Source organism: Excalfactoria chinensis, unplaced genomic scaffold, assembly GCF_039878825.1.
Source record: "Excalfactoria chinensis isolate bCotChi1 unplaced genomic scaffold, bCotChi1.hap2 Scaffold_71, whole genome shotgun sequence".
NCBI classification, from domain to species: Eukaryota; Metazoa; Chordata; class Aves; order Galliformes; family Phasianidae; genus Excalfactoria; species Excalfactoria chinensis.
The window spans coordinates 439,001-466,073 of record NW_027315711.1 but is presented as its reverse complement, the minus strand read 5'-3'; the positions used below and the strand labels follow the sequence as shown (position 1 = coordinate 466,073).

The 27,073-nt window shown below is 53.9% G+C and overlaps 3 protein-coding genes across 3 annotated transcripts; 2 read left to right on the top strand and 1 right to left on the bottom strand.

Moving 5' to 3' along the window:
* The first annotated feature begins 4,560 nt into the window (after window positions 1-4,560).
* On the top strand, window positions 4,561-6,055 carry LOC140265202 (uncharacterized). The gene is made up of 3 exons (XM_072361087.1): window positions 4,561-4,894; window positions 5,009-5,065; window positions 5,231-6,055. The coding sequence occupies exons 1-3, from the start codon at window positions 4,574-4,576 to the stop codon at window positions 6,053-6,055; spliced, it is 1,203 nt and encodes a 400-aa protein (XP_072217188.1). The 5' UTR covers window positions 4,561-4,573.
* Window positions 6,056-10,525: 4,470 nt separating this feature from the next.
* On the top strand, window positions 10,526-15,194 carry LOC140265211 (SUN domain-containing protein 2-like). The gene is made up of 10 exons (XM_072361107.1): window positions 10,526-10,545; window positions 10,899-10,960; window positions 11,116-11,162; window positions 11,608-11,648; window positions 11,901-12,024; window positions 12,265-12,349; window positions 12,876-12,976; window positions 13,570-13,737; window positions 14,542-14,628; window positions 15,087-15,194. The coding sequence occupies exons 1-10, from the start codon at window positions 10,526-10,528 to the stop codon at window positions 15,192-15,194; spliced, it is 843 nt and encodes a 280-aa protein (XP_072217208.1).
* Window positions 15,195-18,728: 3,534 nt separating this feature from the next.
* On the bottom strand, window positions 18,729-19,658 carry LOC140265201 (olfactory receptor 14J1-like). The gene has a single exon (XM_072361086.1). It carries the CDS (start codon window positions 19,656-19,658, stop codon window positions 18,729-18,731), a length of 930 nt encoding a protein of 309 aa, XP_072217187.1.
* Window positions 19,659-27,073: the final 7,415 nt, after the last annotated feature.

Sequence of the window (27,073 nt, the reverse complement as noted above, 5' to 3'; positions counted from 1 at the left end):
ATGGGGTTATATGGGGTTATATGGGGCTATATGGGGTTATATGGAGTTATATGGGGTTAATGGAGTTATATGGGATTAGTGGGGTTTTTGGGGGGAATAATGGGGTTATTTGGGGATAATTGGGGTTAATGAGATTATTTGAGGAATTTATGGGGTTATTTGGGGCTATTTGGGGGGTTAATGAGGTTATTTGGGGGAATAATGGGGTTATTTGGGAGTGTTTGTGGGGGCTAATGGGGGTTAATGGGGTTATATGGGGTAATTTGGGGGATTAATGGTGTTATTTGGGGGGTTAATGGGGTTATTTGGGGGAATAATGGGGATATTTTGGGTTATGGGCCGTATATGGGGGGATATTTGGGGGTATTTGGGGGATTAATGAGGTTATTCAGGGGCATATGGGGTTATGTGGAGGGATTAATGGGATTATGGGGGGTATATGGGGGATTAATGGGGATATTTGGGGTTATTTGGGGGGTTAATGGGGTTATTTGGGGGTATTTGGGGGGTAATGCTGATACGGGGGGTATATGAGGGGGTTGATGGGGTTATTTGGGGAGTTAATGGGGTTATTTGGGGACTAATGGGGATATTTGGGGGGTTAATGGGCATACGGGGGGTATATAAGGGGGTTAATGGGGTTATTTGTGGGGATGAATGGGATTATGGGGGGCATATGGGGGGTTAATGGGGATATGGGGGGTATATGGGGGGGGTTAATGGGGATATGGGGGTATTTGTGGGGATAATGTGGACGGGGGGGGGGTCAATTGATCAATTCCCTTTGGATCTCACAACTCTCCTGCTTCATCCCCATCACCATCATCCCCCACCATCACCAACCCCAAACCACCATCATCCCCATCACCACCACCCCCAAACCATCACCTCCATCACACCCCATTACCACCAACCCCAAAACATCATCTCTATCACCACTACCCACACCCCCAAACCATCATCCCCATCACACCCATCACCACCACTCCCAAACCAGCACCACCATCATCCCTCCACCACCCTAAAACCAGCATCATCCCCACCAACCCCAAACCAACACCACCATCATCCCCATCACCCCCAACCCCAAACCATCACCATCATCATCATCCCCATCACTGCCACCCCCAGACCATCACCACCATCATCATCCCCATTTCCACCACTCCCAAACCAGCACCATCCCCATCACCACCAACCCAAACCATCACCACCATCATCCCCATCTCTCCCCACCATCACTACCATCACACCCATCACCACCACCACCACCAACCCCAAACCAGCACCACCATCATCCCTCCACCACCCTAAAACCACCACCATCCCCATCCCCACCCCTCCCAAACCAGCACCATCCCATCACCACCAACCCCAAACCACCATCACCATCATCGCCATCGCCTCCACTCCAAACCAGCACCACCATCATCCCCCACCATCACCCCCACGTGAAACCAGCACCATCATCATCCCCATCACTGCTACCCCCAGATCATCACCACCACCACCATCCCCATCACCCCCAAACCATCACCTCCATCACACCCCATTACCACCAACCCCAAGCCATCATCCCCATCCCCATCACCATCAACCCAAACCAGCACCACCTTCACACCCATCACCAACCCCAAACCAGGACCACCATCATCCCTCCACCCCCCCATAACCACCATCATCCCCATCCCCACCAACCCCAAACCACCATCCCCATCACCACCATCATCCCCATCTCTCCCCACCATCACCATTATCACACCCACCACCACCACCATCACATCCATCACCCCCAAACCAGCACCACCATCATCACCACCACCCCCAAACCATCATCATCCCAAACCAGCACCACCTTCATCCCCATCACCACCATCATCCCTATCCTTCCCACCCCAAACCATCACCACCATCACACCCATCCGCACCACCCCCAAACCACCATCATCCCCATCACCACCATCATCATCCCCGTCACCCCAAACCAGCACCACCCCCATCCCCATCCCCACCAACCCCAAACCATCATCCCCATCACCACCAACGACAACCCCAAACCATCACCACCATCATCCCCATCGCCACCATCACTAACCCCAAACCAGCACCCACATCATCCCCATCCCTTCCAACCCCAAACCATCATCACCATCACACCCAAACCAGCACCACCATCATCCCCATCACCACCATCATCCCTATCCTTCCCACCCCCAAACCATCATCATCATCATCATTCCCATCACCACCACCCCCAAACCAACACCACCATCATCATCCCCATCACCCCAAACCAGCACCATCCCCATCACACCCATCACCAACCCCAGAACACCATCATCCCCATCACCTCCACTCCAAACCATCACCATCATTATCCCCATCCCCATCTCTCCCCAGCATCACTCCCAACCCCAAACCACCATCATCCCCATCACCACCACCCCCAAACCATCACCTCCATCACACCCATCACCACCAACCCCAAAACATCATCCCTATCACCACCACCCCCAAACCATCATCACCATCATCCCCATCACCCCCAAACCATCATCACCATCATCCCCATCACCACCACCCCAATCCATCACCATCATCATCCTCATCCCCACCAAACCCAAACCACCATCCCCATCACCTCCATCGTCCCCATCACCACCAACCCCAAACCATCACCACCACCATCATTTCCATTACCAACCCAAACCAGCACCACCATCATCCCCATCCCCATCTCTCGCCACCATCACACCCATCATCCCCATCACCACCATCTTCGCCATCACCTCCACTCCAAACCAGCACCACCATCATCCCCATCACCACCATCATCATCCCCATCCCCACCACCCCAAACCATCGCCACCATCTCTCCCATCACCATCAACCCCAAACCAGCACCATCATCATCCCCATCCCCACCACCCCAAACCACCATCCCCATCACCACCACCAACAACCCCAAACCACCATCAACCCCATCACCACCAACCCCAAACCATCATCCCCATCACCACCAACGACAACCCCAAACCATCACCACCATCATCCCCATCGCCACCATCACTAACCCCAAACCAGCACCCACATCATCCCCATCCCTTCCAACCCCAAACCATCATCACCATCACCCCCAAACCAGCACCACCATCATCCCCATCACCACCATCATCCCTATCCTTCCCACCCCCAAACCATCATCATCATCATCCCCATCTCCATCACCCCCAAACCAACACCACCATCATCATCCCCATCACCCCAAACCAGCACCATCCCCATCACACCCATCACCAACCCCAAACCACCATCATCCCCACCCCCCCGAAACCAGCACCATCGCCACCATCACCAACCCCAAACCAGCACCATCCCCATCACCACCAACCCAAACCATCACCACCATCATCCCCATCTCTCCCCACCATCACTACCATCACACCCATCACCACCACCACCACCAACCCCAAACCAGCACCACCATCATCCCTCCACCAACCCCAAACCACCATCATCCCCATCACCTCCACTCCCAAACCACCATCCCCATCACCACCACCAACAACCCCAAACCACCACCAACCCCAAACCATCATCACCATCACAGTGATGGTAAAAGGAGGGTGTTGTGGTCACACTGTGTCCATGCAGAGGTGGATCAAAGGGTGAAGGGTTTGGGAGGAAATGTACGGAGGAACTGAGAGAGAGCAGAGGGAGGGTACTGGGGTTGATGGCAGCATGAGGAGCTCCATCCTTTAGGACTTTGGAGCAGATGATGAGTGAGGGAGGGGAAGCCCACAGGGGTGCAGGACATGGTGTGCATGGCATGGAGCTGGGGAGGCCTCCCAGAACTGTGAGGTGGCCAGTCCCTGCTGAGCATGAGAACAAGGACACGGACACACAGAGTGTAGGTTTGCTGAGGGATTTATTGATCATCAGAGGGTGTCACTGATCATCGGGGTCCTCACTGGGCACCAGAGGGCAGCACTGGCAAGGAGGAGCCTTGTCCCTGCAGGGTTTGTCCCCAAGGACTCAGGGCAGGAGAAGGACTGGCAGCAGCCGAGAGACCTGGGGCAGAATGTGGGTCCCCTGGGGACAGAAGCCACATCCCCTGTCCCACCTGCATGGTGACTCTGGCCATCCATAGGGCACCCTGAGCCTGCCCCCTCCAGATCCGTTCCTCTTCACAGCCCCATAGAGCACAAAGGAAGGGCTGGAGGTGACAGTGCCCAGGTCCCCCTGGAACAGGCCACGGACAGTCCCCTCCATGCCATCAATTAATTCCCAGCCCCTGATGCCCGGTCCTCAGGGCTGAGGAGACACGCAGGGTCCCCCAAGTGCCCTGTGGGGCTGTAGTGTCCCCGTGCCGCTCACCTGGACGGTTGGGGTTGGAAATAGGGGCAGGGCAGAGGGGCAGGGAGACTAAGGGGAGGGAAATAAAGGTGCCTAGAGACTTGGGAGTGCCAAATAGAGAGGAAGGGGGAGCTGAAAGGGAGAAGAACGGGGGTTGGGGACCAAAAGAGATGAGAATAGGGCTGCTAAAGAAAAGAGATCTGTTGGTTCCATAAGGATGGGATATGGGAACCCAAAGAGAGGGCATTCTCTGGTTCTTAATGACCTTCAAGGACTCTTCCAGCACAAACCACGTTCTGTCCCTGTGACCTCCCAGGACCCTCCTGTGCTGGTGACGTCACAATGTCGCGCTGACCTCACAGAGCCCCCCCGGGGTGGGGCAGGGGCAGTGGGTCAGCGCCGAACCTGCCGGCCCCATTCTGCAGGCGGTGCAGGTCCTGCGAGCAGCTGTGCCAGTGGTGCAGCAATGCGGGCCCAGTTTGCCAGCGGAACATTAACAGCTCTGCAGCGCGTGGAGCTGCTGCAGCAGCTGGAGCAGGTGAGCTCTGGGTGGACGGGCACAGAAGGGCCGAGCTGCCGGCTGGAGGGCACCCTGCCCACGGCATGGCAGCAGAGAGCCGGGTGCCAACGCCGCTCCTTTCCCCTCGCACAGGCTTATGAGCGGATGATGGAGAACCGCACGGCCGCGGCCAGGGCGTCTTTGCTGAAGGTGAGCAGATGCTGCTGTGTGGGGTGCGGTGGGAGAAGTGCCCTCGTGTGGGTCTGCAGCTCCAGCCCTGCAGGCCCTGCTTGCCCCGATGGAGGAGGCAGGAGGGGACGGAGCCCCGTGGGAGCGCCGGTGCCCTGACGGCCGCTGCTCTTCTCTTTCCCACAGGACGCCCAGCAAATACGGGCTGAAAGAACGGCTGCCCGTAAGGAGGAGCTGGAGCAGGTAGGGGGCAGTGAGGGCTCGTCCTCACAGCTCGGCATCCTCACGCCTCTGGCTGTGCAGGAGGACCTCGGTCCCCATCCCTCGGGTCCGTGGGTCCCAACGCGGCCAGCCCTCATTACAGCTGTTGTCTTGCAGGAGAAGCAGCTCATTGCCCAGCTGGAGGAGCAGCTGAAGGCTGGGAGCGAGGAGATGGAGGTAGTGTGGAGGGGCGAGGGGAGCGGGGCTGCCCACCCCCGTGTTGTGGACATGGAGCTCAGCCTTTTGTCTGCCAGGTGCTGCGGCGGGAGAAACAGCGCCTGCGAGAGGAGCGGGAGGAGCTGGAGCTGGAGGGTGCCTGGTGAGTGGGAGCCACCCATGGGACCCTGCACCCCACGCCTGCACACGGGGGTCTCTGACACACCTGGGGCAGCAATGGGTGCAGCGCTGCTGGGGATGGGGCTCTGCTTCCTGCATGGTGTGGCAGAGCGGCCCCGTCCCAGCCCTGGGGTGGGCACACGCTGCTGGGGAGCCCCCGCGGTGACAGAGGCCGGCAGCCTCCAACCAAGCCTTGTTGCCCACAGGCGGCAGCATCAGATGGAGCTGGAGGTAGAGCGCGTGCCTGGAGCTGTGCTGCCGGAGCTGGTGGAGGCACAGCTGGTAAGGGGCAGAACACACAGCACCCTCACCCCATCCAACAGAGGTCTCCCTGGGGACAGGGCTCCCTGCAGCACCGTTGTGCTGCTGGGCTCCCGAGTCCTGCATGAAGCCCTGCTGCGCAGCGGGCCCTGACCACCATCCCTGCCCCATCTTCACCTACAGGAGAAGAAGGAGCGGGCCAGGAGACGTGGGCTCTCCTTCTGGATGCAGTGAGTCTCCCCTCCTTGCCCTGTGCCCAGCCAACAGCAGCCGGGCTCCCATCAGTGGGCTGATGGCCAGGACCCCTCTTTTGCCCCACAGGACCATCTGCCTCATCTTGGTCTGCCTCCAGCTGCTGCTCATTGCTGTGCTGGGCTTTGCCCTATTTTACGCCCGGCACTATGACCAGGAGCTGCTCTATCGGCTTCTGCTGCGGGTGCTGCCCCAGCCAATGTACGCTCCCGTGGCGTACTTTGCAAGCAGGACCCTGCGTGTGGTCTGTGATGGGCTGCTGCCCATCTGACCGCCCAGCTCAATAACCCCTCCCAGCTCGGGGCTGCGTGCTGGGGCAGGGGACAGGGCTCTGTCCACATGGAAGGGGCCTGTCCTGTGCTCCTGCCCCCAGGCACAGCAGTGGGGCAGTGCTGGCAGGCGGCTGAGTGCCACCACGTTGGACTTGTTGGAAATCGGTCTGGACTGTCATCGGGAGCCGCTGTCAGCTGAACAACAAACCTCCGACGGCCCATCAGACGGAAGATCCGCACCCGACAGCAGGACGTGGCTGGATCTACCAGCACTGAACCACCTCGCTTTGCTGCCTCTCTGTCCCTCCTTCCCTGTTTTCTGTCTTTTCTCTTGGTCTTCTTTCATTCTTTGACTCATCAAAGCAGCCGTGGCCTATGCTAACGGCCTCTCATTGTAATTAGCCCATTAGCCAATGTTACCTCCAATTGGTTGTTAAGAAAGCCCTCAATAAATACCTACCTATTATTCCCCTCAATTTGGTGGTTGTGCCTCTTTGCTGAGCAGGGGAGGCTCAGGAGGTGGGAAAAGATCCACCCCTTGAAAAGCACAGAGTGAGAGCAGACGTAGATGGGAAGAGAAATGGGATGGGCAGCATCCCTCTGCACTCAGATGCCTGCTGCTTTGTCTGCATGCATCTCTTCTGCCCACTGCAGTTTATCCATGAAGGCTGCAGCAAAGATAAAGTGTCTCTGCTATGGAGCCCTGGAGGGGGATAGAGATGGAAAATGGGGAGAAATGGAACCTAAAAGCAGAACCCCGAGGCCAAATGGGTCAGCCCTACAGCAAACTGCATAACCCCAAGAAATAAAAGGGTGAAGCCCTCTCAAAAGGGCCAAAGATTGAACCCCTTTAGCAAAAGGGTGCACCCCAGTGCCAAATGAGATCCAGAGCTGCAGCTCCAGTGCTGTGTTCATTGTTGGGCCCCTCACTACAAAAAAGGCTCAGGGGAGACCTTATTGCTCCCTATAACTTCCAAAGGGAGGCCGTGGTGAGCTGGGGGTCAGTCTCTTCTCTTGCATAACAATGATAGGACGAGAAGGAATGGCCTCCAGCTGCACCAGTTGAAACGAGATGATCATTACAGTGCTCCTCAATGCAGGCCATCCTATGATCCTATGATAAGATATTGAGAGCCCCTCAATGCCCTCCACTGCACCCCAGTGCTCCTCAGAGACCCCAATGCCCTCCATTGCCCCCAGTGTCCCTCAGAGCTCCCCAGTGACCCTCAGAGCCCTCCCCAGTGTCCTCCATTGCTCCTCAGTCCCCCTCAGAGCCCCCCAATGCCCTCCACTGCACCCCAGTGCTCCTCAGAGCCCCCCCTGTGTCCTCTACTGCTCCCCAGTGCTCCTCAGAGTCCCCCAATATTCTCCAATGAGCTGCCAGCTGCAGGGCCAGGAGGGAACCGATAACCAAGAAGGGCTGGGCTGAACAAGACGGGTCAAGTTCCTCGATGAAGAAGGAGGAGCAGGGGAAGCCGAGCGTGAGGTTGCACTGCCCAAGCTGCAGGAAGCTGAGGCCTCACACCACCAGACAACAGCTTGCAGCCAAGAGCCACTATCTTGCTCAAGGGCTGAGTCCAGCCTGTCCATGGAGACCCCAGGCACACCACCCAGGCTGAGGCTTCGGGCATGCGACTCTGTGATACTTCTGAGGAAGAGGATTCAGAAGAACAGGGAAGAGTGGGAACGAGCCAAGGAAATGGCAGCAGCATCAACATCTCGTGGTGAGACCAGCCTGCCCGAGGAGTCCTCCAACAGATCTGTATTGCTGCCTCCCATAAGGGAAAAAAGGGAGTCTCCTATTGAAAAGATGGCAGCAGCAACATCTCACGGTGAGCCCAGCTTGCCCAAGGAGCTCTCTGTTGTCCCATCTGGGTTGCTGCTACCCATCAAGGAAGAAACGAGGTCTCCCACACAAGAGATGGCAGCAGCAGCATCTCGTGCTGAGTCCAGCCTACCCAAGGAGTCCTCAACCATCAGATCTGGATTTCTGCCTCCCATAAGGAAAGAAACGGGGTCTCCCAGACGTCAGTCTCCAAAGCCCGAAGCCCCACACCACAGGAAGGACACACCTTACCCACACTGATGCGGGCATGGGGTGCCCAGGACAGACAGAGCTCCACCGGAGGCTGCAAAACAGCTGCTGAGTCCATTAGTGCCATTGAGACCCATCTGTGTCGTTCCTGCATGCCATCTCCTTGAAGAAAATCAAAGGAACAAGGAGAGCGACTGAGGACTCTTGTGAGACCCCTTGCCTCTGGGAGATGCTTAGGAACAAAACCCTACAGCTGGAAGTGTTTTCAAGGCAAGGGATAAAGACTGTCATGGCTTGCTAATTTTTGCTATTGCTTCTTTACATCACAACATCTTACTTAATATACAAATCTACACACCAATAAACCACCATCAAAACACCTTACGCACTTGGGTCTGTATGCATATATATAGACAGAATTACCAACTGCTCTCCCCCAGCATCAAATTCCCTTGTGGTACACACTGAGCATCCCCATCATTCTGCAGCACCCACCGAGTGCACCCAGCTCCCTGGGCAAAAGCAGTTCCAGGGAGAGGTTTGCCCTTTCCAGAGGCTGGAAGGACCCAAACTGCTTTTCCCAACACGCTCTTCACATGCACTGCAGGGACCTTATCTCCCTCTACAGTGTGCAGGGGGCTGGATTGGCTGGGACCATCACGACTGACAGATCCTCTAGTACTGACCAACCAAGTGGCTTCTTCCCAATTCTTCTCCAAGTGCTTGAATGTTCCACCACCCATTGCTTTCAGCATAGCTTTCAACAACCCATTGTATCTTTCAGTCTTACCAGAGCTGGTGCATGGTAGGGGATATGATAAACCCACTCAGTGCCATGATCTTTGGCCCAAGTATTTATAAGGGAATGTTTGCAAGGAGTCCCATTATCAGACTCGGTTCTTTCTGGGGTGCCATGTCGCCACAGGACTTGTTTCTCAAGACCCAATTTGGTGTCTCTGCTGCCATCTGTTGCATGGCAACCACGTGGAACGGAGATCCCAGAAACACACACATCTCTGTCATGGTGTTATCTGGATCAATCTGCCCGTGACAGGGGTGGGGGAAGAGGGGCAGTAGGGCTGTGGGGCCCCTGACAAATGGGAAGGGAATAGGGAAAGGGGTAGGGAGATGGGAGCTGGGCACAAGGAAACAAAGAGAGCAGCAGCAACAATCTAAGGATGAAAACTTCTTTCACTAACTATGATCAGGGAATGCAAGGTAACCCAGGCCCCACAGGCCGGACAGCCGGCTTCTAGCCTGGCAGGGAGCCTCGGACAGGATGGGTTTTGGCCTGGCAGGGACCTCGGCCTGCAGGCTTTTGGCCTGGAAGGGTTTCCCCCGCCTGCAGACCTTTGACCTGGCAGTGCCCCCCAGACCAGACAGCTGGCTTTTAGCCTGGCAGGGCCCCCCTAACCGGGTTACCAGCTTCAGGCCTGACAAGGTAGCCCCCAACTTTGTGGCTGGCTTTTGGCCTCACAGGCCCAGCAGGTCAGTCAGCCATTTTGTTGCCAGGCAGTGAGCCCCAGGCAGGCTGGATGTTGGCCTGGTAGGAATCCCCAAGCTGGCCAGCCAGCTTTTGGCCTTCCGGTGTTTGCTGGCCGGCGGCAGGCTCTTGGCCTGGCAGGGCTTCCCTAGTCGGCCTTTGGCCTGGCAGGTGCCCCATTGCACAAGGAGCTCCTCTTGTGCAATAGCACAGACATCTTTACCAGGGCATCCAAAGGAGCTCCTCTTGTGCAATGCCACAGACATCTTTACCAGGGCATCCAAAGGAGCTCCTCTCTGTGCTCAGAGCTGTTTCTGGGAATTCCAGCCTTGGGCTGGGGGCAAACCCATGGGGTCTGTCCCTCCTGGGCACACCCTGTGAGCTCATAGAAGGCGTCACTCGGCCTTGGCAGCTGTCAGCCATTATGACATCGGAACCTGCCGTCCTACTGAGCCACGCTGCAGAGCTGTGCAGCACTGCAGTCCCGTGAGGAGTGCAGAGCAGGCGAGTGGAGAAGAGGTGCTTGTGTCCTGGGAGGAGAGCAAGCCATTCTCTGTGTCTGTAGGAGTAAAGGAACCAAAATGCCAGCCCAGCTGGGCAGGTGGGTGCAGCAGGGCCCAGAATGTGGGGAGGGGAAGCCAGAATCACTGCGTGCTGCTGGGCTTTCTCCAGCCAGGCAGCCCAAACTCCCTTTCCGTGGGCACAGCCCTGCTCCTGCTCTGGGGAGAGCCGAACGGGGCAAGGCTGCTGCCCTCCATGGCACAGCAGAGCCCTTCACTCTCACGTGTCCCACGGGTGCTGTGGCACTAACCAGCTCTTGCTAAAGGGCCCCCTCTGGACTCACATCTCTGCTGGGCAGAGGAACCCATGGCAGCCGTCTGCTAAAGGGATCCCAGGAGACCGTGTGTGTCCCTGTGCAGGGCCGTGATAACCACCATCTGATCTCTCCCTTAGGCAATGTGTTGCCCAAGAGAGGGGAAGGAGGACTCCCATCCTGCCTCTAGCGGTCCTTTCTGGTGAGTGTTCCCCAGCCAAAGCCATCCCAGCACAGCCGGGGAGCGGGACTGTCCCACACGGCGTGTCCCCGCTGGGTTGGGAGGAGGGAAATGGGCTGCAGGGCTCAGAGCAGCCTGGCAAACTCATGGTCTCTCCTGACTGATGTCCCCCACAGCTGGAGCCTTCCTTTGGATACTGGGAGCATGGAGAAATGTCCTGCAGGTCAGTGCTACGCTGTGCAGCAGAGGCCATAGCTCTGCCCTTCTGCCTCCGTGGGGACAGTTTGGCCATGGGCTCATCGCTGCTGAGACAGAGGGTGGGCCCTTGAGCCAGGCTGGGGGCTGCCTTGGCAGCAGGACAGGCTTTGGTGTGGCAGCATCTTCCCAGTGCCCAGCACGGAACTGGGGATGAAGGCAACAGCGCATGGGAAGAAGGAGCCTTTGGCCCGTCCGTGTCACTGGGGAGTCTGGAGGGGATGGGAAAGCAAAGGGAGAAGCATCAGATGCTCTGCAGCACGTGGAGGGCTGAAGAGCCCAACACTGGGCAGCGGTCCTCTGCAAAGTGCTGGGAAGCAGCTGGAAATTCTGCCATCGTTTCCCTGGGAAGCTCCTTTGGAAGCTCCTTGTGCTCCTCGTGCTTCCTCCCATCCAATGCCTTTCTCTTCCAGGTGGTGTCTGCAGGACCTGTGCATGAGCTCCTGTCTCTGGGGTAAGGACACTTCCTTGCCACTCACCTGGTTCTGTAGCATGGCCTCAGCTGGCTGTGTGCTCTATGCACGCCTTCGCCTCGTGCCCAGGGCTCCAGCCTTTCCCGTCTGTATAGTGAAGACAGCCCTTGGCAAAGCCAAGGAATGAAAGGGGCTGGCGGATATGGAAGGGCACAACCCATTGGAATCCTTCACCCCATTGCACTGGAACCTGCAGGGTGGACATTGCTGAACAAGACTTGCTTTGCTTTTAGGAACTCACTAGTTTGGCCAGAGCCAAACATGGAAACTACTCAGCTGTCGGCCAGGAAGGAGCTCATTGTAGAATCAGTGTTTGATGTCCTGGAGGAGAATGGGATCCATGGACTGAAGAGAGAGGTAATGGCACTGCTTCCTCCTTCCTCTGCCTGCCTGCCCAGGCTGTTGTGCAGCAGACACAAGGCTGGCAACAAGGGGATCAGGCAGAGCCCAAAGTCCATCTTTGCTGTGTCTCTGGAGTGCAGTGGCTCATCAGGGCACACCTAGAAAGACATGGAGCCTTCCCTTAGCTCTTGGGTAGGACACCCACCTCCTGTCTTTGTGCTCACTGCTGTCTCTCCATTCCTTATTTGTTGCCAGGAAATTCTGCAGCTGACACGGCAGGAGATCGAGAAAGTCATGGCAAACAGCTACTGGATGCCCAACTGGGCTCTAAAATCCTTGGGTATGTCGACAGCTTCACTACCCTCAGCTTTGTGCCTGGCACTCCCCAAAACCTGCCCAGCTCTGCCTTCTCTCACAGTTGTCTCATAGAGCTTTAGGCTGGCTGAGGTCTGAAGGGACCTTAAGACCATCCCAGCCCAACTCCCTGCCATTGACAGGGCTTTGCATCAAGGTGCTCAGGGCCCCATCCAACCTGGTCTCCTACACCTCCAGGAATGGGGCATCCATGGCTCCTCTGGGCAGCACATTGCAGGGCCTCACTGCCCACTGGTGGTCAAGAATTTCCTCCTCACATCCCATCTAAACCCCCCATCTCTCAGACTTGACAAACCCTTCTCCTCTGCTCCCAGGGCTGACCGGCTCCTTGCCCCAGTCAGTGCTTCAGGCCGGGACTCAGCAGTTCCCATACACACAGCGAGGGGAATTCTGCACCCCAGAGCCCCGCCAAGAGCTTTGGGCAATGAGCATTCAGTCCTTCAGCTCGTCTCTGGGCCGTCCCAGTGCACGTCTGTCCATCTTGATTTCAGGTGCCACTGTTGATGCGGAGAGGACAACCGAGAGTTATGGTGGGAAAGGCTGGATTTCTCCCCTCTTTTCCTCCGCGAAGCCCCCCGAGACCCTCTTGCAGGTAAGGCACAAGAAGTGGTGACTGTGGGCTCCCCCCCTTTGCTTCCCCCCCTCCATCCACAGAAACCCCATAGAGCCCCATAAGGGCCCCCCCTACTTCCCCCAGTCCTTTCTTCCCCCAATCCTTTCTCCCCATCCTTCCCCCCCAGTCCTCCCCTTCCTCCCACCACTCTCCCCCCCTCCTTCCCCCAATCCTTCCCCCCCATCCTTTCCCCATCCTTCCACCCCCCAATCCTCCCTTCCCCTCCATCCTCCCCCCAATCCTTCCCCTCCATCCTCCCCCCAATCTGGCTGCACATTACTTTCCCTTGGCCCAGCATTGCTGCTCATCCCACACTCTTCCCCACATCACTGACACCAGCGCTGGGAGGGTGCTGGGCTGACAGATGCTGGGAGGGCTGCCCCGCCGGCTCTGTGCAAGCAGAGAAAGGCAACTGAGCCCAGAGCTGTTGTCCAACCCTTTGCATCTTGCCCTCCCGTCCCTTGAGTATCGTTCCATGACGGGCAGCCCCATAGCAGACAAGGTCTGTGCTCCTTGCCCACCATCCAGCTCTGGCGGCTCTTTGCCTGATGGACGCGTCTCTCTCCTTTCAGCCCGATGTTTCTGCTGGCAGCTGCTGGGCTTTCCAAGGCTCTCGGGGCCACGCAGTCATCCAGCTGCCGGAGAACATCTGGCCCACAGCTGTCACCATGTGGCACGTCTCCAAGGCAGTCTCTCCCTCTGGGGATGTCAGCAGCGCCCCCAGAGACTTTGCCATCTTGGTAAGGCTCTACCTGCTGCTGCTAATGGAGGGTCCCGAGGAAAAAGCTTTGCCATAGAGCCCCATAAGAGCCCATAGAACCCATATAGAACCCCAGAGCCACCCAAAGAGACCCATAACCACAACATAAGACCCCATAGAGCTACAGAAGAGCTCATAGAGAACCAAAGAGACTCATAGTGCCCACAAACAACCCATAGAGCCCCCTCATTGTCCCACAGACACCCAACAGAGCCCCATAATTGCCTATTAGAGCCCCATAAGACCCCATAGAACCCCTATAGAGCCCCAGAGACACCAAGCAGAGCACCATAACCACAACATAAGACCTTATAGAGCCCCCACAGACACCCCATAGCTCCCCATAATGCCCGTAAGACCCCATAGAGTCACACAAGAGCTCACAGAGAACCAAAGAGCCTCATGGTGCCCCACAGACACCCAACAGAGCCCCATAACTGCCCCAAAGAGCCTTGTAAGACTCCATAGACCTGCACAAGAGCTCATAGAGAACCTTAGAGTTTTAAGGTGCCCACAGACACCCCATGGAGCCCCATAAGGGCCCCATAGACACCCAACAGAGCCCCATAACTGCCACATAGAGCCCTGTGAGACCCCATAGAGCTACACAAGAGCTCACAGAGCACCACAGAGACACACAGTGCCCCACAGACACCCAACAGAGCCCCATAAGGGCCCCACAGACACCCAATAGAGGGTTGGAAGGGCTCCCACCTTTGGCCTTGGTGTGTTCTTTATGGCATGGCCTGCCTAAGTGTGACCGCCATCATCTCTTGTCTTTCAGGGAGTGGATGAGGACGAAGGGGAGACTCTGCTGGGGTCGTTCGTTTATGACGTGGACGGAGAGATCGCTCAGACCTTCCACATGCAAGTATGGCAAGTGCAAGGGGGGAGGGCCGGGCTGCCTGCAAGGCATGGGAAGAAAGAGCTTTCCTGCCCACCCTCTGCTCTCCAACATGGTCGACTCCCGCAGGGTCCCTGTTGGAAGCCTTTGGAAGCACTTTGTGTGCTGTGGCTCTTCCCATGCCCATAACGAAGCCTCTCCTCTGCTACTGCTTCACTTATATACTGAGACCTTGAAAGAAAAGAATCTTATCTTGTTCTAAATGCAGAAACAACGTTTGATTCCCACACTGATAAGATGGGTGATAACAGGCGGGGGGTCTGAATGCTAAACAACTCCTGAATATGGATCCAAATTCCAGGAAATCAATGACTATCTATTAGGTTTACCTTTATCTATGGGGCGAACATTGGGATCTATGGGGCAATATGGGGCTCTGGTCCCCCTCTGACCCATAACAAAACCTCTCCTCTTTGTATTGACAGGAGAAGCCCCTTCAATCCTACCGCCAGATCAAACTGGAGGTGCAGAACAACTGGGGGAACGCGGAATACACCTGCATTTACAGAGTGGAAATCCATGGAAACCCCTAAAAAAAACCCTATAACCCCTAAAAACCCCTAAAAAACCCTAAAAAACCCTAATAAACCCTAAAAACCCCTAAACTCTGATGTCTACCAGAGGGTTTTAATTAGGGATTGATCATTCAATGAAGAGATGTTGATAACTTTCTGCCCGCCTCGAGGCTGGTTGGGGGAAGGGAGGAGCTGATGGGGCTGAGTTGGGTGGGTGTTTGCGGGGTGTCCCCCCCCCCTCAATGCAGGGTCCCTCACTGCCCCCCTTTCCACCCTCCCAACACCCCCCCTTCCTCCCTCCTTATCCCTCTCTCTGACCCCCAGGGTCACACTGTCCCCCCTGGTCCCCCTCCCATCTGACCTTTAGAGCCCCCCCACTCCAGTTCCCCTATTCTGATCCCTACAGCCCTCTTTGACTCCCCCCCCACCTCAGTTCCCTAACTCCATTCTGACCCCTGGGGTCCATTCCCAAACCTCACCCCATCCCACCCTTCCTATTCCCCCATTCTGATCCTCTCCCCCCACCAATATCCCCCCACCCAGCCAATATCCCCACACCCAGCCCCAATTCTGACCCCTAGAGCCCCCTATCCACCTCCTCACCCTCCATGAAACACCCCATTCTGTCCACCAGCTCCTCTGTCCCCCCCCAGCGACTCCCCCTATTCTTACCCTAAGGGTCCTTACCCTCCCATCCCATCCCATCCCCTCCCATGCCTCCTATTTCCCTTTCTGATCCTTTTACCCCTTCTAATATCCCTCTCAGTCATAGAGTCCCCTGTTGTCTACCCAGTGAGTCCCCCTGCACCTATTCGAAGGGTCCCTCCCCCATCCCACCCCTCCAATTCCCCCATTCTGATCATCTTCCACTCCCCATGCCCACCCCAACCCCCCATCCACAATCACCAAGGTTGGAGAAGCCCTCTGATCTCCCCCACTCCAACCACCCACCCATCACCAATAGCTCTCACTCAACCACGGCCCTCAACGTGGCATCTCCATCTCCACCACCCCCTGCGCAGCCCATTGCAGCCCCCAGCCACTCTATAGGAGCAGCACTCTTTCCTCATGAACAGCCTGAATCTCCCCTGGCACAACTCAGGGCTGTTCCCTCCCATCCCATCACTGTTACACGGGAGCACGGGCCGACCCCCAGCTCATCACAACCTCCCTTCAGAACCCATAGAGACACATAGAGACACATAAGGACACATAGAGACATATAGGGACCCATACGAACCCATTGGGACCCATAGAGACCCATTGGGACCCATAGAGAACCCATAGCCACCCCATAGACCCCGTAACCAGTTAAGTACTGTTACACGGGACCCCCAGCTCATCACAACCTCCCTTCAGGAGCCTTGAGGTCTCCCCTGTGCTCCTCTTCTCCACGCTGACCCATCCTGGCTCCCCATCAGCCTCATCAGGTTCTCCAGACCCCTCATGGCTGCACCTCAACCTCATTGGGTTGAAAGGGACCTCAAGGATGATGAAGCTCAAACACCCCATGCCTGGCAGGGCCACCAAACTTACACTATTGACTACATGAGGTTGCCCAAGGTCTCATCCAACATGGCCTTCAACACCTCCAAGGACAGGGCATCCACAGCCTCCATGGACATCCTGTTCCAGGACCTCCCCGCTCTCATAGCAAAAAACATCCCCCTGACATCCAACCTAAATCTATCTACACTCTTTCAACTTAAATCCATTTCCCCTTGTCCTGCTATTATCAGCCCTTTCGAAGAGCTTACTCCTCTCCTGGATATAGGTTCCCTTCAGGTCCTGAAAGGCTGCAGTGAGGTCACCCCCTGGGTATAGGATATAATCACAAAATTGTAGTGGTTGGAAGGGACCTCTAGAGATCATCGAGTCCAACCCCCCAGCCAAAGCAGGCTCCCTACACCACGTCACACAGGTAGGCGTCCAGGCGGGTCTTGAATATCTCCAGAGAAGGAGACTCCACCACCTCCCTGGGCAGCCTGTTCCAGTGCTCCGTCACCCTCACTGTAAAGAAGTTCTTGCGCACATTCGTGCGGAACTTCCTATGCTGGAGTTTCAGCCCATTTCCCCTAGTCCTGTCCCCACGCACTACTGAAAACAGACCAGCCTCACCACTATGGCTCCCACACCTCAGGTATTTATAAACCTGGATCAAGTCCCCTCTCAGCCTTCTTTTCTCAAGGCTAAACAGACCCAGTTCCCTAAGTCTCTCCTCATAGGGGAGATGCTCCAGGCCCTTCACCATCTTTGTGGCCCTCCGCTGGACTCTCTCCAAGAGATCCCTGTCTTTTTTGTACTGGGGAGCCCAGAACTTGACACAGTATTCCAGATGAGGCCTCACCAGGGCAGATTAGAGGGGGAGGATCACCTCTCTCGACCTGCTGGCCATGCTCTTTTTAATGCACCCCAGAATGCCATTGGCCTTTTTGGCTACAAGGGCACACTGCTGGCTCATGGCCAACCTGTCGTCCACCAGGACGCCCAGGTCCCTCTCAGCAGAGCTCCTCTCCAGCAGGTCTTCCCCCAGCCTGTCCCGGTGCATGCAATTATTTCTACCCAGGTGCAAGACTCTACACTTGCTTTGGTTAAATCTCATCCAGTTTCTAACTGTCCAGCTCTCCAGCCTGTCCAGGTCTCTCTGAATGGCCGCACAGCCTTCAGGAGTGTCAGCCAATCCTCCCAACTTTGTATCATCAGCAAACTTGCTGAGGGTGGCCACTATTTCCTCATCAAGGTCATTGATGAAGATGTTGAACAAGACCGGACCCAGCACCAACCCCTGGGGAACACTGCTACTTACAGGTCTCAAACCAGACTCTGCCCCACCAATGACAACCCTCTGCACTCTGCCAGTCAGCCAGTTCTCAACCCACCTCACAGTTTACTCATCTATCCCACACTTCTTCAGCTTTGTTCAAAGGATGTCATGGGAGACAGTATCAAATGCCTTACTGAAATTAAAGTAGACTACATCCGCTGCTCTCCCCCCATCCACCCAGCCAGTGATAACAACACAGAAGGCCACCAGGTTGGTCGAGCATGACCTCCCCTTGGTGGAACCCGTGCTGAGTACTCATGATTACTTCCGTTTCATCCAATTGTCTGGAGATGGCATCCAGTACCAGCTGTTCCATCACCTTTCCAGTGACAGAGGTGGGGCTGCCTGGACTGTAATTACCCAGATCTTCCTTCTTTCTCTTTATGAAGACCAGAGTGACATTTGCTATCCTCCAGACTTCAGGTACCTCCCCCATTCTCCCGCCGTCTCCCACAAAAGTCTATTTTGAAAGCATTTTAGGTACATTTTAACATATTCAGGGAATCTGGATCCAAGTTTACATGAGCTCTTGGAGTGAGAAAATAGAAATTAAGTAGGAAAGAAGTGAAATAATTTTTAATTATAAGTTGGACAACATTTTTTTTTTTTTTTTTTTTTTTTTTTTTTTTTTTTTTTTGCGGATTTCTATATCACACACAGTCAAACAATCAAAGATGCATAAAACATAAAGAACCATCACTGGGAATTGTGTGAGGAAGATGTGCACCTTACGGAAGCAGGAACAGTGCGTATTGCAGCAGCTTCCTGAGAGCGTGCTTGATCTCCCTGTTCCTCATGCTGTAGATAATAGGGTTCAGTGTTGGAGGAACCACTGCATACAGAAGTGCCACTGTCAGATCCAGGAGTGGGGAGGAAATGGAGGGGGGCTTCAGGTAGGCAAAAAAGCCAGTGATGAGAAACAGGGAGACCACGGCCAGGTGTGGGAGGCACGTGGAGAAGGCTTTGTGCCGTCCCTGCTCAGAGGGCATCCTCAGCACGGCCATGAAGATCTGCACATAGGACACCACTATGAAAACAAAGCAACCAAAGAATAAACTGGCACTAAAAATGAGAAACACAACTTCCCTGAAGGCTGAGCAGGAGAGCTTGAGGATCTGGGGGATTTCACAGAAAAACTGGTTGACAACATTGCCTTGGCAGAGAGGCAGTGAAAACGTACTGGCAGTGTGCAGCAGGGAGTAGAGGAGCCCAGCGCCCCAGGCAGCTGCTGCCATGGTGGCACAAGCTCTGCTGTCCATCAAGGTCCCGTAGTGCAGGGGCTTGCAGATGGCAACATAGCGGTCATAGGACATGATGGTGAGAAGGGAAAACTCTGCAGAGAGGAAGAAGAAAAAGCAAAACACCTGTGCAGCACATCCTGCGTAGGAGATGGCCCTGGTGTCCCAGAGGGCGTTGGCCATGGCTTTGGGGAGAGTGGTGGAGATGCAGCCCAGGTCGAGGAGGGCCAGGTTGAGCAGGAAGAAGTACATGGGGGTGTGCAGGCGGCGGTCGCAGGCTACGGCTGTGCTGATGAGGCCGTTGCCCAGGAGGGCAGCCAGGTAGATGCCCAGCAAGAGCCAGAAGTGCAGGAGCTGCAGCTGCCGCGTGTCTGCCAACGGCAGCAGGAGGAACTCACTGATGGAGCTGCTGTTGGGCATCTGCTGTTGCTGGGCTTGGAGTCCTGCTCAGAGTGAAGAAGATAATGACAATTCCAGACCATTCTCAGAGACATTCCTCCTAATTTACTATAAATCTTTCGTGTCCATTTGGAAAATGATCAATTAAATAAAAAACTTGAATTTATTTTCACAAGCTTAACCATTCTCATGGAGCAGAATATTAGGGAGATGTTACTTTCTTCTCATTTCATTATCATATCCCAGCCTCCTGACTGTTTTCCTCCTAAGAGCTGTTTACACGTCTCATATCTTTACTCCAACTAGTCTTAGAGCCCCCACCACCTCTTTTCACTTCAATTTGTCTTGGACAAATATGCCTGTTTGAAGGATAAGTGCACAATTAATGTCTTCAGAAAACAACAAAATCTTTAAAAAAAAAAAAAAAAGCGATTGATTGAAGAAATATTTGGTAGTAACATCGCTGTGTTTTAAATCAGACATCCCCTTTTAGATTTCTGCCTCCAATCCTTTCTGCCTTTGCTAAGAAGAGGAAAAGGAAAATCCCTGCCTTGGCTCTCCTCTTGCAAAGGGCCCTCACAAACATTCTGTTGTGCAGTGGAGCTGTGATCCCCTGCCCCAGGCAGCAGCTGTGGCAGCACAAGCCCTGCCCGGGGGCTCCTTCCCCCCACACGTCTCCCCGCAGCGCCCTGGGCAGCTCCCCGGGCAGGCTGAGTGCTGAGCCTGGCAGGCGGCAGAGTCCCATAGCCGGCACACAGCCCCTGGGGCACAGCAGGGACCCTGCTCTGCAGGACAGCTCTGGGCACCCGCCTGCAGCCCTATATGCACAGCCTGCAGCCGTGCTGGGACACGCAGCCCTCAGGGCTGTGCTCTGATGCTGCAGCATGGAAGCCATCAGCTGGAGCAGAAGGCTTTTTCCACAATAAAGAAACATGCAGCGCCTGCAGCCAATCTGCTATGGGATGTCACAGATTAAGTTAACCCTCTATGATAGCAGCTGCATGGACTGCAATGAGACTTACCTTATCATGGTCTGTGTACAATGCTCCTGCAGTGAGCTCACAGCCTGCTCACACCAGTCACATCCTGCAAGCTCTCTCCCCTTTCTCTTCTCTCCTTCTGTCACCTGCAGGCTGTGCTGTGCACAAGAGCTGCTCCTGGACACAGCTCTATCTCTGCAGCTCTGCCCACTTGTATGAGCTCCCTGTGTCCCAGAAGCCCAGCCCAGCCCAGCAGAATAGGATGACATCTTCATCCTTCACACTCCTCTCCGCTGAGATTTCCCTGGGTCCTCATGGCCAACAGCTCCTGAAAGACAGCAGCATCATGACTGTGTCTAACTCATTTCTTGTACAAATATTCCCTGTGAAAGACAAATTTCAATAGAAGCGGCATGGACATGGCATGCAGTTGACTACTGTGTTTTACTGTTCATTCAATTGCAACACCTTCCCTGCTGTTTGTTGGCCACTGGTTCTCTGTGGAAAGCCAGTTGAAGATGGTGCAAAGGAGTTTTAACACTGAGTGTGTGGCTGCAGAGAAGTGTGATGTGAGAAAACTGATGCAAGTCCCATGGGGCCAGTGTGAGCAGATGTGGGATGCAGAGGTTGAGGAGGACATTTGCCCACACAGTAACACAACAGAACTCATTGGGAACATTCCGGATTGATACCAGTTGCACAGTGCTGCTTTAATGTTTTGTTTAAACTCTAATATAAATAAATAAACAATAAACGCCAGCTGGATTCGGCCACTTTGAGCTCTCTCCAGGTATCTCTCCATTTTGCTGTACAAGTTCTGAAAACCTGAAGAGGATGACAGGAAGGCACAAGGCTCAGGAGGCTCTTTAGGTTATAATGGGCCCCAGGGCTCATTTGATGCTGAGTCCATCAACGTGCAGTGCAGAGAGAAGTTTGCACAGAGTGCTCAACAAGACAAAGTCAGAAGTAACAGTGAAGTTTCTTGGAGTATTAATGGGCCCATTGAGGGACACTAACAAGCAAGCTTCCCAAGGGACTTGTTAGAGCAGATAATTGGAAGCCATGAGTACAAGGCAGGCAAAGGTACTGGCATGGTGGCTCTGATGCTGAGAAACCAGTCTTTTGCCATACGAAGCAGACAGGCCAAGCCCTGATTCCCAGACCCTTGGCAGGGAGATCCTATCCCTCATGTTGGCTCAGGGCCCTTCCTGGGCAGTGGGATGGAGGTCTGTATGATGTCAAATGAAAGACACAGGGACAGAAGATCCCAGGCTCTGCATGGGGTGCAAGGATGATGTAAAGTGCATGTCGCATGTGTGCCCTGTGTGTCCTTGCAGGCTGTGGGATGTGAGAAAGGCCCAGTCTGAGCAAGCAGTCAATCCCAATGAAACTCTGAACTTCAGATTTCTCATTTCCAGTGCCCTCCTTTGCACACTCTCTCATAGTTTGATGTCCTTTATGTTCTGTGGTGCCCAGAAGTGCACCCAGTGCTCCAGGTGAGGCTGTAGCAATGCAGAGCAGAGAGGGACAATCCTTTCCCTCACCCAGCTGGTAATACCTTGCTTGATGCACTCCAGTGGATTGTTGGCTGCCTAGTCACACTGCTGACTCACGTTCAGTTTGATGTTGAACATGACCCCCAATCGTTTTCAGTCAGACAGCTCTCCAGTGTCCCATTTCCAGTCAGTGTTTATGTCCAGGGTTGCTCCTACCCAGGTGCACAATCAGGCACTTGTTCTTGTTATGCTTTATGTACTTGCTGCTTAGTACCAACTGGTACCCACTTCTCTGACTTGTCCACATCTCTCTGCAAGTCCTCTCCACCCTCAGTGGAGGTAACAGCACCTCCTCATCTGGTCTCATCAGCAAACTTGCTCATATCATCTTCTAGTCCTGCATGCAACTCATCCACAAAAGCATGAAAGAGAAGTGGCCCTAAAATGGAGCCCTGGGGAACCCTGATAGTGACCATCTAACACACTGGTGTCCCTTGGTCAACTGAATGGATAACCTTGTAATCAAAAGATCTATAGTGAAACAGGATCTTCCCCTCTGGAAGTTGTGTTGGCTGTGACCAGTGATAGAATTGTCCTTTTGGTGCTTTTCAATCACTCTCACCATCACTTTCTCCATAATTTTACCAGGAACAGGAATGAGACAGGTCCATAATTACCTCTGTCATTTTTCTTGCAGGGACAGCTGCACTATGGTGGTGATGATGGTACTCCTCAGTTGGTGGTGCCCCCCGAGTCCAACCACTCTTCACCCACCATTGGAACTTAACCAACTAAGAAAAAACGACGGGTCATTGTTATTGGTGACTCTGCGCTGAAGGGAGCAGAAGGGCCAATATGTAGACCAGAACCTCTACATAGGGAGGTCCGTTGCCTCCCGGGTGCCCGGGTTAAGGATGTGAGGATGAAACTTTCTTCCCTAGTCCACCCCACTGACTACTATCCCCTATTACTATTCCAAGTTGGTAGTGATGAGTTAGGCAGAACTTCCATGAGGACTCTGAAAAAAGGATTTCAGAGATTTGGGGAGACAGGTAAAGGGTTCGGGAGCACAGGTTGTGTTCACCTCTATCCCTCCTGTTTCAGGGAAGAATGAGGGATTCAATATAATGGGCCAACAGATCAATAGCTGGCACCGAGATTGGTGTGCCCGGCAGGGGTTCGGGCTTTTTGACCTTCGCTCTGTTTGCGCAAGACTGGACTGGTTGACAGCTGATAGGAGTGGCTTCTCCCACCGGTTAAAAGGGATCTTACAAAGAGAGTTGGGTAGGTTCATCCACAGGGCTTTAAACTAGGTATGAAGGGGGGTGGGGTGGTAGCTGGGACCACCAAAATGGAGACTATATGCAATGTCCCTCTGCTTGAAGGAGAGGGGTGTGCTTCTAAGCCCCCAAAGTCTTGGCCCTTGGTGAAGGAGGAGGGTGACTTACCCCTTTGTAGGAAAAACACGAGGGCTGGTGTCAAGCTGGTCGAAGACGGGACGATGGCCAATGTCACTCTGGTCTTCAAAAAATGCAAGAAGGAAGACCCGAGTAATTATAGGCCAGTCAGCCTCACCTCAGTCCCAGGGAAGGTGATGGAATAGCCTGTGCTGGATGCCATTTCCAGGCAACTGGGAGTAAAGGAGGTTATCAGGAGTAGTCAGCATGGGTTCAACAACGGGAGGTCGTGCTCGACCAAGCTGGTGGCCATTTATGAAGATGTCACTCGCTGGGTAGACGGGGGGACAGCGTTAGTTGTAGTTTACCTTGATTTCAGTAAGGCTTTTGATACTGTCTCCCATGACATCCTTATAACAAAGCTGAGGAAGTGAGGGATAGATGAATGGATGATGAAGTGAATCGAGAATTGGCTGACTGGCAGAGTGCAGAGGGTTGTCGTTGGCGGTGCGGTGTCTGGCTGGAGGCCTGTGACTAGCGGTGTCCCCCAGGGGTCTGTACTGAGTCTGGTCTTGTTCAACATCTTCATCAACGACCTTGATGAGGGGATAGTGACCACCCTCAGCAAGTTTGCTGATGACACGAAGCTGGGAGGATTGGCTGACACTCCTGAAGGCTGTGCTGCCATTCAGTGAGATCTGGACAGGCTGGAGAGCTGGGCAGTAAGAAACCGGATGAGGTTTAACAAAAGCAAGTGTAGAGTCTTACACCTCAGTAGAAATAATTGCATGCACCAGTACAGGCTGGGGGAAGACCTGCTGGAGAGGAGCTCTGCTGAGAGGGACCTGGGCGTCCTGGTGGACAACAGGTTGGCCATGAGCCAGCAGTGTGCCCTTGTAGCCAAAAAGGCCAATGGCATTCTGGGGTGCATTAAAAAGAGCGTGGCCAGCAGGTAGGAGGTGATCCTCCCCCTCTAATCTGCCCTGGTGAGGCCTCATCTGGAATACTGTGTCCAGTTCTGGGCTCCCCAGTACAAAAAAGACAGGGATCTCTTGGAAAGAGTCCAGCGGAGGGCCACAAAGATGGTGAAGGGCCTGGAGCATCTCCCCTATGAGGAGAGACTTAGGGAACTGGGTCTGTTTAGCCTTGAGAAAAGAAGGCTGAGAGGGGACTTGATCCAGGTTTATAAATACCTGAGGTGTGGGAGCTATAGTGGCGAGGCTGGTCTGTTTTCAGTAGTGCGTGGGGACAGGACTAGGGGAAATGGGCTGAAACTTCAGCATAGGAAGTTCCGCACGAATGTGCGCAAGAACTTCTTTACAGTGAGGGTGACGGAGCACTGGAACAGGCTGCCCACGGAGGTGGTGGAGTCTCCTTCTCTGGAGATATTCAAGACCCGCCTGGACACCTACCTGTGTGACGTGGTGTAGGGAGCCTGCTTTGGCAGGGGGGTTGGACTCGATGATCTCTAGAGGTCCCTTTCAACCCCTCTAATTCTGTGATTCTGTGAGAGAAGGGCCCTGCATTAAGGGAGAGGAAGAAACTGTCACAGAAACTGGAACAAGGAGTGTGAAAAGACATTTTACGTGAAAGTTGTTAGTAGCATGGGAAGTGCAGACACTGGGTCTGGAATAACAAGGGGGATGAAGGCCATAAAGATAAGGGTGGAACAGCCCAAGAACAGGGAGGTGATCTGATGTCCACAGAGCAACTGGAACCAGTGTGGGGGCTGCCCCTTCCGCAGGGTTGAAAGTTTACAGTGAGGAAGATGATGAGCCTTCATCTCACGACCACCCCGACTACTCACTACACACGCGCGATGTGGGAGGGAATGCATGCTAATGGAGTCACAGAAATGTAATGAATACTTATCCAAATTCCTGCCAACTGTTGATGATGTATTAGTTCAGTCTATATTTGTAGCTACTATATTTGTAGATAACAGTGTGCAAGTGAGGTGGAACTAACCCCCTTGCACCAGGGTGTGTGCGCATCACTCACTGAACGTACCTGCTTTATAACTACTTTGTGGTTATGGAGTTTGATTCTGCAAGTCACCCGGAGGTGGTCAAGGAACGACTAGAGGTTGTGTTGAGGGACATGGTTTAATGGGAGCTCTTGGTGATAGGTGAACTGCTGGATTGGAGGATCTTTTCGGACTTTTCCAACATTGGTCATTCTATGATTCAAGGATTCCCTGTCCTTGTCTGTGTACCCTTTTGTTTCAGCAAACACTCTCTGGGAGGAATCACCACATTACTGGAATCAGTCAATGTTCACTTGAAATCTGGTGCTTAATTCAACAGATTTCGAAGTAGAGTCATGATGCTGTTGTTTTTCTGGAGCTGTTGTCCATGAAGACCCAGGGACATCTCTGGGGACACGAATGGGAAAGATAAACATGACATCCTCTGCTGATCAGCTGGGTTGGGCTCCTGGGACACAAAGAGCTTATACAAGTGGGCAGAGCTGCAGAAAAACAGCTGTGCCCAGGAGCAGCTCTTCTGCACAGCACAGCCTGCAGGTGACAGGAGAGAAACTGGAGAGAGCTTGGAGGATGTATACGGTGTGAGAAGGCTGTGAGCACTCTGCAGGAGCATTGCTCAAAGACCATGACAAGGTAAGTCTCACTGCAGACCATGCAGCTGCTTTTCATAGAGGGTTTATTCAAATCTGGGACATCTCATAGCAGATCTGGCTGCAGTCACTGCAAGTTTCTTTACTGTGGATAAAGACTTCTACTCCAGCTGAGGGCTTCCGTGCTGCAGCGTCAGAGCACAGCCCTGAGGGCTGCATGTCCCAGCACGGCTGCAGGCTGTGCATATGGGGCTGCAGGCAGGTACCCAGGGCTGTCGTGCAGAGCAGGGTCCCTGCTGTGCCCCAGGGGCTGTGTGCCGGCTATGGGACTCTGCCGCCTGCCAGGCTCAGCACTCAGCCTGCCCAGGGAGCCACCTTTGCAAGAGGAGAGACAAGGTAGTGATTTTCTATTTATTTATTTATTTATTTATTTTAAGGAAGGGGAAAGTATTGGAAGCAGAAATCTAAAAGGGGCTGTCAAATATAAACACAGCTCGTAGACTCCCAAATTCTTCTTCAGTCAATTGCTTGTATTGTGAGCTGTCACACATGATGTGTTTTTATCATCTCCTTTCATGGAGAGGAGCTTTTTCAAGGGTGGAACAAGTTGAAATTATCATTTTCTGTTGACAAGAATTATATGGCAAATAGGCAGGTTTCCTGAACAGAAAGTGAAGGGCACAGAGGCTGGGACTGAGGGCTTTAAGAGCAGAGAGGGTAAAGATATGAGACAAGAAATAGATGACAATATCCTGGGAGAAGGGATAAGATTAAAAGATGAGGGGAAGGTTAAAGCTCCGTATGCTTCTTCTGCTTATAGAATATTGAACTTCATGAAATTAAATTCAAGTTGTGGTGCTAAATGAACAGTGACCTAGGAGAATGAAAACATTTCATAGTACAGCAGAAGGAGTTTCTCTGACAATGGTCTGGACGTGTCATTATCTTCTGCACTCTGAGCAGGACTCCAAGCCCAGGATCAGCAG

Excerpts from the sequence above, each read along its gene's own strand:
- LOC140265201 (XM_072361086.1), bottom strand. The coding sequence starts at position 19,658 with ATGCCCAACAGCAGCTCCATCAGTGAGTTCCTCCTGCTGCCGTTGGCA.
- LOC140265211 (XM_072361107.1), top strand. The coding sequence starts at position 10,526 with ATGCCAGCCCAGCTGGGCAG. Across the intron at positions 10,961-11,115 it reads GCCTCTAGCGGTCCTTTCTG|CTGGAGCCTTCCTTTGGATA; the intron begins GTGAGTGTTCCC and ends TGTCCCCCACAG. Across the intron at positions 11,649-11,900 it reads CATGAGCTCCTGTCTCTGGG|GAACTCACTAGTTTGGCCAG; the intron begins GTAAGGACACTT and ends CTTTGCTTTTAG.
- LOC140265202 (XM_072361087.1), top strand. The coding sequence starts at position 4,574 with ATGGGATATGGGAACCCAAAGAGAGGGCATTCTCTGGTTCTTAATGAC. Across the intron at positions 4,895-5,008 it reads TGCTGCAGCAGCTGGAGCAG|GCTTATGAGCGGATGATGGA; the intron begins GTGAGCTCTGGG and ends CCCCTCGCACAG. Across the intron at positions 5,066-5,230 it reads CCAGGGCGTCTTTGCTGAAG|GACGCCCAGCAAATACGGGC; the intron begins GTGAGCAGATGC and ends TCTTTCCCACAG.